The sequence below is a fragment of the Polychytrium aggregatum genome (assembly GCF_025602895.1).
Source record: "Polychytrium aggregatum strain JEL109 chromosome Unknown BJ171scaffold_286, whole genome shotgun sequence".
NCBI lineage: Eukaryota > Fungi > Chytridiomycota > Chytridiomycetes > Polychytriales > Polychytrium > Polychytrium aggregatum.
In genome coordinates, this window is record NW_026516488.1 from 22,952 (window position 1) to 31,858 (window position 8,907).

The following is an 8,907-nucleotide window of genomic DNA, read 5'->3' on the forward strand; positions in this document are numbered from 1 at the left end:
ATACAACAACCTCGAGCACACCTCGACCAAGGCCTCCCCGTTCCTGGCGACTTACGGCTTCAACCCTCGATTCGAGTCTCCGGTCCTTCCTTCCAGTCTCGATGTCCCCTCCGCGACCGACCGAGTCGAACACCTTCAGCACAACTTGGCGTTGCTGAAGGAGAACCTCGAGAAGGCCAAGGCGGACTACAAGCGCTTTGCGGATGCCCACAAGTCCGACGCTCCCAAGTTCGCTCCTGGCGATCAAGTCTGGGTCCTAACACGCAACATCAAGACCACCCGTCCAAGCAAGAAGTTGGACTACCAGCGCATCGGACCCTACAAGATCGTCGAAGCCATCGGTTCCCTCGCCTTCCGCCTCGACCTTCCCAAGGATCTCAAGATCCATCCGGTGTTCCATGTCTCCCTCCTCGAGCCCCACAAGTCGAACACCCTCCCCGGCCGCATCCAAGACCCTCCTCCGCCAGTCCGCGTCGACGACCACTTGGAGTATGAAGTTCAGGAGATCCTCGACTCCAAGCTGGTCCGCGGTAAGTTGAGCTATTTCGTTGATTGGAAGGGCTACTCGACTGATCATCGCAGCTGGGAGCCCGCCAACTACGTTAACGCTCCCGACAAGATAGCCGACTTCCACCGCCGGTACCCCGACAAGCCTGGACTTATTGTTCGTAGGAGTGGCCGTAGTTTGGGGAGGGGATGATGTGATGATCATGCACGTTGGGAACACGTGTGGACTGCTGCGCGTGATGCACCGTGAGTCATGTTTGTTTGTCTTGGCGTGTATTCCCTGATTGGCTGGCGCCGATGACTCTTACTTCGCCTCCGACTGCGCTGTGCTTCGCCCCTCTCGCTGGATGCTCCGCCTCCCTCGCACCCCCTTCTCGTCCCTCGTTTGTCGCTCCACCCTTCTCGCCCACTTTCGCCCTTCGGTTTCCCTCTTGGCTATAAAGCCCCTCCTTTCTTGCACCCATTTTGTATCTTCAGTTCGAACAACACTTGTTGTTATCTGATAAGTCGTAATATAGCTTATCGTTGTTCGCCAAGCACCTGGTCGTCCAGTGTCGTTGCTTGTCGTGGTCCTCACAATACTACAGGCGATGTGTAGGATGACGGTAGTACTCAGAAGAGTCGAAGAATCGCTAAGATAGAATAGGCGCTGTGATCTCGCTGTGACCTCGGATTCTATATCACCCAGCCAGTTCTATCGGGCCCACTCTATAGTGGATCTGTGATCTGTGAAGTCCTTTGGACCTGGAGACCAGGGTTTGGCTCTAGAATTTTAAAATTTTAAAAAAAAACCCTCTGGCCATAGGCTGGAATCACGGGAGGATCACGGGCGAATGGCTGGGGTCTATCGGCACTGTGACCTCCCTGTGACCTCGGTTTCTATATGATCCAGGCAGTTCTATCTGGCTCACTCTACAGTGGGTCTGTGATCTGTGAAGTCCTTTGGACCTGGAGGACCAGGGTTTGGCTCTAGAATTTTAAAATTTTAAAAAACCCTCTGGCCATAGGCTGGAATCACGGGTGGATCACGGGCGGTGGATCACGGGTGGATCATAGCCGGATGCCTGGCTGGATTTTGAAATTTTAAAATTGAAGAGGCCTGGGCGGTCCAAAAGATGGGCCGAGATCACAGATTCCATAATGAGATCACAGCAGTTTGATCTTCAATGGGGATCTGTATGCTGAGGCGCGCTTCCTCTGTGTCCAAGTCCAAGTCATGGTAGCAGACGACGCTGTTTTATGTAGGCTGTGACCTCCCTGTGACCTCCCTGTGACCTCGGTGCCTATATGTTTGGGTACTTTTTACAATGCGTGGTGGGCACAACCAATGGGCACGTACTGGCCACGTACTGGCCACGTACGGGTCACCCAATGTGCGCGGCATCCACGATCACGCTCGTGTTTGAAGCCAGTGGAGTCTACTATAGAGGCTTTGGGCGGGTATAGGGCAAGCTGCTGCAGTCTCTCCTATGGTATCCTCTATCTCCGTATATGTTCTACTACTATTACTACTACTACTATTACTACTACTACTACCATACTACTACTATACTACTACTATACTCTTTTATTATATTGTATGATCTATTAGAATAGAATAGAAGAGAATAGAAGAGAATAGAATAGTATAGAAGAGAAGAGAATGGTATAGTATAGAATGGTATAGTACAGAAACAGCTACAATTGAATAGGATTGAATATATCATGGCTTGCTCACAGGCCAGGCCAGAGACCACGGGCTTTAGGCCTTGGTACTTAGGCTTTAGGCTCTAGGCTTTAGGCTCCGGTTCTTAGGCTCAGTGTCAAGCTGCAGCCTGTAATGGGTGTCTGGTCAGGGTTTGGTCTGGGCCGTGATAAGGCTATAGACATCAGCTCTTGCAGTGTTCTCTCTATATACTGCCCCAACACCAGCCCCAGTCCAGGCCTGAACGCGCGGTACAAGAGCGCAGGTCTGGGAACAGCCTAAACCCTGAGCCCTAAAGCCTAGCCTTAACCCAGGCCTGAGCTCCAGTATAGACTCGAGCCTTGGGTTCAGGCTAAAACCTGACCTGTGGCAGTACCAGTGGCAGTTCAGAAGCATGGGTAGCTGGGGAAGTACTCTGGGTACTTCGGGGGATACTTTGAGTACTCTGGGTACTCTGGGAACTGTGGGAACTCCAGCAACAGGCGAGTGATGGGAATACGCGCTAGAAGCGTGGGAACAGTGATACGTGTGCTACGTGTGCTACGTGTGCTACGTGTGTGACGGGGGGATACTACAGGCGATGTGTAGGATGACGGTAGTACTCAGAAGAGTCGAAGAATCGCTAAGATAGAATAGGCGCTGTGATCTCGCTGTGACCTCGGATTCTATATCACCCAGCCAGTTCTATCGGGCCCACTCTATAGTGGATCTGTGATCTGTGAAGTCCTTTGGACCTGGAGACCAGGGTTTGGCTCTAGAATTTTAAAATTTTAAAAAAAAACCCTCTGGCCATAGGCTGGAATCACGGGAGGATCACGGGCGAATGGCTGGGGTCTATCGGCACTGTGACCTCCCTGTGACCTCGGTTTCTATATGATCCAGGCAGTTCTATCTGGCTCACTCTACAGTGGGTCTGTGATCTGTGAAGTCCTTTGGACCTGGAGGACCAGGGTTTGGCTCTAGAATTTTAAAATTTTAAAAAACCCTCTGGCCATAGGCTGGAATCACGGGTGGATCACGGGCGGTGGATCACGGGTGGATCATAGCCGGATGCCTGGCTGGATTTTGAAATTTTAAAATTGAAGAGGCCTGGGCGGTCCAAAAGATGGGCCGAGATCACAGATTCCATAATGAGATCACAGCAGTTTGATCTTCAATGGGGATCTGTATGCTGAGGCGCGCTTCCTCTGTGTCCAAGTCCAAGTCATGGTAGCAGACGACGCTGTTTTATGTAGGCTGTGACCTCCCTGTGACCTCCCTGTGACCTCGGTGCCTATATGTTTGGGTACTTTTTACAATGCGTGGTGGGCACAACCAATGGGCACGTACTGGCCACGTACTGGCCACGTACGGGTCACCCAATGTGCGCGGCATCCACGATCACGCTCGTGTTTGAAGCCAGTGGAGTCTACTATAGAGGCTTTGGGCGGGTATAGGGCAAGCTGCTGCAGTCTCTCCTATGGTATCCTCTATCTCCGTATATGTTCTACTACTATTACTACTACTACTATTACTACTACTACTACCATACTACTACTATACTACTACTATACTCTTTTATTATATTGTATGATCTATTAGAATAGAATAGAAGAGAATAGAAGAGAATAGAATAGTATAGAAGAGAAGAGAATGGTATAGTATAGAATGGTATAGTACAGAAACAGCTACAATTGAATAGGATTGAATATATCATGGCTTGCTCACAGGCCAGGCCAGAGACCACGGGCTTTAGGCCTTGGTACTTAGGCTTTAGGCTCTAGGCTTTAGGCTCCGGTTCTTAGGCTCAGTGTCAAGCTGCAGCCTGTAATGGGTGTCTGGTCAGGGTTTGGTCTGGGCCGTGATAAGGCTATAGACATCAGCTCTTGCAGTGTTCTCTCTATATACTGCCCCAACACCAGCCCCAGTCCAGGCCTGAACGCGCGGTACAAGAGCGCAGGTCTGGGAACAGCCTAAACCCTGAGCCCTAAAGCCTAGCCTTAACCCAGGCCTGAGCTCCAGTATAGACTCGAGCCTTGGGTTCAGGCTAAAACCTGACCTGTGGCAGTACCAGTGGCAGTTCAGAAGCATGGGTAGCTGGGGAAGTACTCTGGGTACTTCGGGGGATACTTTGAGTACTCTGGGTACTCTGGGAACTGTGGGAACTCCAGCAACAGGCGAGTGATGGGAATACGCGCTAGAAGCGTGGGAACAGTGATACGTGTGCTACGTGTGCTACGTGTGCTACGTGTGTGACGGGGGGATACTACAGGCGATGTGTAGGATGACGGTAGTACTCAGAAGAGTCGAAGAATCGCTAAGATAGAATAGGCGCTGTGATCTCGCTGTGACCTCGGATTCTATATCACCCAGCCAGTTCTATCGGGCCCACTCTATAGTGGATCTGTGATCTGTGAAGTCCTTTGGACCTGGAGACCAGGGTTTGGCTCTAGAATTTTAAAATTTTAAAAAAAAACCCTCTGGCCATAGGCTGGAATCACGGGAGGATCACGGGCGAATGGCTGGGGTCTATCGGCACTGTGACCTCCCTGTGACCTCGGTTTCTATATGATCCAGGCAGTTCTATCTGGCTCACTCTACAGTGGGTCTGTGATCTGTGAAGTCCTTTGGACCTGGAGGACCAGGGTTTGGCTCTAGAATTTTAAAATTTTAAAAAACCCTCTGGCCATAGGCTGGAATCACGGGTGGATCACGGGCGGTGGATCACGGGTGGATCATAGCCGGATGCCTGGCTGGATTTTGAAATTTTAAAATTGAAGAGGCCTGGGCGGTCCAAAAGATGGGCCGAGATCACAGATTCCATAATGAGATCACAGCAGTTTGATCTTCAATGGGGATCTGTATGCTGAGGCGCGCTTCCTCTGTGTCCAAGTCCAAGTCATGGTAGCAGACGACGCTGTTTTATGTAGGCTGTGACCTCCCTGTGACCTCCCTGTGACCTCGGTGCCTATATGTTTGGGTACTTTTTACAATGCGTGGTGGGCACAACCAATGGGCACGTACTGGCCACGTACTGGCCACGTACGGGTCACCCAATGTGCGCGGCATCCACGATCACGCTCGTGTTTGAAGCCAGTGGAGTCTACTATAGAGGCTTTGGGCGGGTATAGGGCAAGCTGCTGCAGTCTCTCCTATGGTATCCTCTATCTCCGTATATGTTCTACTACTATTACTACTACTACTATTACTACTACTACTACCATACTACTACTATACTACTACTATACTCTTTTATTATATTGTATGATCTATTAGAATAGAATAGAAGAGAATAGAAGAGAATAGAATAGTATAGAAGAGAAGAGAATGGTATAGTATAGAATGGTATAGTACAGAAACAGCTACAATTGAATAGGATTGAATATATCATGGCTTGCTCACAGGCCAGGCCAGAGACCACGGGCTTTAGGCCTTGGTACTTAGGCTTTAGGCTCTAGGCTTTAGGCTCCGGTTCTTAGGCTCAGTGTCAAGCTGCAGCCTGTAATGGGTGTCTGGTCAGGGTTTGGTCTGGGCCGTGATAAGGCTATAGACATCAGCTCTTGCAGTGTTCTCTCTATATACTGCCCCAACACCAGCCCCAGTCCAGGCCTGAACGCGCGGTACAAGAGCGCAGGTCTGGGAACAGCCTAAACCCTGAGCCCTAAAGCCTAGCCTTAACCCAGGCCTGAGCTCCAGTATAGACTCGAGCCTTGGGTTCAGGCTAAAACCTGACCTGTGGCAGTACCAGTGGCAGTTCAGAAGCATGGGTAGCTGGGGAAGTACTCTGGGTACTTCGGGGGATACTTTGAGTACTCTGGGTACTCTGGGAACTGTGGGAACTCCAGCAACAGGCGAGTGATGGGAATACGCGCTAGAAGCGTGGGAACAGTGATACGTGTGCTACGTGTGCTACGTGTGCTACGTGTGTGACGGGGGGATACTACAGGCGATGTGTAGGATGACGGTAGTACTCAGAAGAGTCGAAGAATCGCTAAGATAGAATAGGCGCTGTGATCTCGCTGTGACCTCGGATTCTATATCACCCAGCCAGTTCTATCGGGCCCACTCTATAGTGGATCTGTGATCTGTGAAGTCCTTTGGACCTGGAGACCAGGGTTTGGCTCTAGAATTTTAAAATTTTAAAAAAAAACCCTCTGGCCATAGGCTGGAATCACGGGAGGATCACGGGCGAATGGCTGGGGTCTATCGGCACTGTGACCTCCCTGTGACCTCGGTTTCTATATGATCCAGGCAGTTCTATCTGGCTCACTCTACAGTGGGTCTGTGATCTGTGAAGTCCTTTGGACCTGGAGGACCAGGGTTTGGCTCTAGAATTTTAAAATTTTAAAAAACCCTCTGGCCATAGGCTGGAATCACGGGTGGATCACGGGCGGTGGATCACGGGTGGATCATAGCCGGATGCCTGGCTGGATTTTGAAATTTTAAAATTGAAGAGGCCTGGGCGGTCCAAAAGATGGGCCGAGATCACAGATTCCATAATGAGATCACAGCAGTTTGATCTTCAATGGGGATCTGTATGCTGAGGCGCGCTTCCTCTGTGTCCAAGTCCAAGTCATGGTAGCAGACGACGCTGTTTTATGTAGGCTGTGACCTCCCTGTGACCTCCCTGTGACCTCGGTGCCTATATGTTTGGGTACTTTTTACAATGCGTGGTGGGCACAACCAATGGGCACGTACTGGCCACGTACTGGCCACGTACGGGTCACCCAATGTGCGCGGCATCCACGATCACGCTCGTGTTTGAAGCCAGTGGAGTCTACTATAGAGGCTTTGGGCGGGTATAGGGCAAGCTGCTGCAGTCTCTCCTATGGTATCCTCTATCTCCGTATATGTTCTACTACTATTACTACTACTACTATTACTACTACTACTACCATACTACTACTATACTACTACTATACTCTTTTATTATATTGTATGATCTATTAGAATAGAATAGAAGAGAATAGAAGAGAATAGAATAGTATAGAAGAGAAGAGAATGGTATAGTATAGAATGGTATAGTACAGAAACAGCTACAATTGAATAGGATTGAATATATCATGGCTTGCTCACAGGCCAGGCCAGAGACCACGGGCTTTAGGCCTTGGTACTTAGGCTTTAGGCTCTAGGCTTTAGGCTCCGGTTCTTAGGCTCAGTGTCAAGCTGCAGCCTGTAATGGGTGTCTGGTCAGGGTTTGGTCTGGGCCGTGATAAGGCTATAGACATCAGCTCTTGCAGTGTTCTCTCTATATACTGCCCCAACACCAGCCCCAGTCCAGGCCTGAACGCGCGGTACAAGAGCGCAGGTCTGGGAACAGCCTAAACCCTGAGCCCTAAAGCCTAGCCTTAACCCAGGCCTGAGCTCCAGTATAGACTCGAGCCTTGGGTTCAGGCTAAAACCTGACCTGTGGCAGTACCAGTGGCAGTTCAGAAGCATGGGTAGCTGGGGAAGTACTCTGGGTACTTCGGGGGATACTTTGAGTACTCTGGGTACTCTGGGAACTGTGGGAACTCCAGCAACAGGCGAGTGATGGGAATACGCGCTAGAAGCGTGGGAACAGTGATACGTGTGCTACGTGTGCTACGTGTGCTACGTGTGTGACGGGGGGATACTACAGGCGATGTGTAGGATGACGGTAGTACTCAGAAGAGTCGAAGAATCGCTAAGATAGAATAGGCGCTGTGATCTCGCTGTGACCTCGGATTCTATATCACCCAGCCAGTTCTATCGGGCCCACTCTATAGTGGATCTGTGATCTGTGAAGTCCTTTGGACCTGGAGACCAGGGTTTGGCTCTAGAATTTTAAAATTTTAAAAAAAAACCCTCTGGCCATAGGCTGGAATCACGGGAGGATCACGGGCGAATGGCTGGGGTCTATCGGCACTGTGACCTCCCTGTGACCTCGGTTTCTATATGATCCAGGCAGTTCTATCTGGCTCACTCTACAGTGGGTCTGTGATCTGTGAAGTCCTTTGGACCTGGAGGACCAGGGTTTGGCTCTAGAATTTTAAAATTTTAAAAAACCCTCTGGCCATAGGCTGGAATCACGGGTGGATCACGGGCGGTGGATCACGGGTGGATCATAGCCGGATGCCTGGCTGGATTTTGAAATTTTAAAATTGAAGAGGCCTGGGCGGTCCAAAAGATGGGCCGAGATCACAGATTCCATAATGAGATCACAGCAGTTTGATCTTCAATGGGGATCTGTATGCTGAGGCGCGCTTCCTCTGTGTCCAAGTCCAAGTCATGGTAGCAGACGACGCTGTTTTATGTAGGCTGTGACCTCCCTGTGACCTCCCTGTGACCTCGGTGCCTATATGTTTGGGTACTTTTTACAATGCGTGGTGGGCACAACCAATGGGCACGTACTGGCCACGTACTGGCCACGTACGGGTCACCCAATGTGCGCGGCATCCACGATCACGCTCGTGTTTGAAGCCAGTGGAGTCTACTATAGAGGCTTTGGGCGGGTATAGGGCAAGCTGCTGCAGTCTCTCCTATGGTATCCTCTATCTCCGTATATGTTCTACTACTATTACTACTACTACTATTACTACTACTACTACCATACTACTACTATACTACTACTATACTCTTTTATTATATTGTATGATCTATTAGAATAGAATAGAAGAGAATAGAAGAGAATAGAATAGTATAGAAGAGAAGAGAATGGTATAGTATAGAATGGTATAGTACAGAAACAGCTACAATTGAATAGGATTGAATATATC

At 49.8% G+C, this 8,907-nt stretch overlaps 3 protein-coding genes across 3 annotated transcripts; all 3 read left to right on the forward strand.

Annotated features, from left to right (window-relative positions):
- Positions 1-3,672: 3,672 nt before the first annotated feature.
- Positions 3,673-4,147, forward strand: BJ171DRAFT_593601 (uncharacterized protein; the record flags this gene model as incomplete). The annotated part of the gene is made up of 2 exons (XM_053114523.1): positions 3,673-3,758; positions 3,976-4,147. The coding sequence occupies 2 exons, from the start codon at positions 3,673-3,675 to the stop codon at positions 4,145-4,147; spliced, it is 258 nt and encodes an 85-aa protein (XP_052961412.1).
- A 1,199-nt stretch (positions 4,148-5,346) lies between these two features.
- Positions 5,347-5,821, forward strand: BJ171DRAFT_593602 (uncharacterized protein; the record flags this gene model as incomplete). The annotated part of the gene is made up of 2 exons (XM_053114524.1): positions 5,347-5,432; positions 5,650-5,821. The coding sequence occupies 2 exons, from the start codon at positions 5,347-5,349 to the stop codon at positions 5,819-5,821; spliced, it is 258 nt and encodes an 85-aa protein (XP_052961413.1).
- Positions 5,822-7,020: 1,199 nt separating this feature from the next.
- BJ171DRAFT_593603 (uncharacterized protein) lies at positions 7,021-7,495 on the forward strand (the record flags this gene model as incomplete). The annotated part of the gene is made up of 2 exons (XM_053114525.1): positions 7,021-7,106; positions 7,324-7,495. 2 exons carry the CDS (start codon positions 7,021-7,023, stop codon positions 7,493-7,495), a joined length of 258 nt encoding a protein of 85 aa, XP_052961414.1.
- Between the last annotated feature and the right edge of the window lie 1,412 nt (positions 7,496-8,907).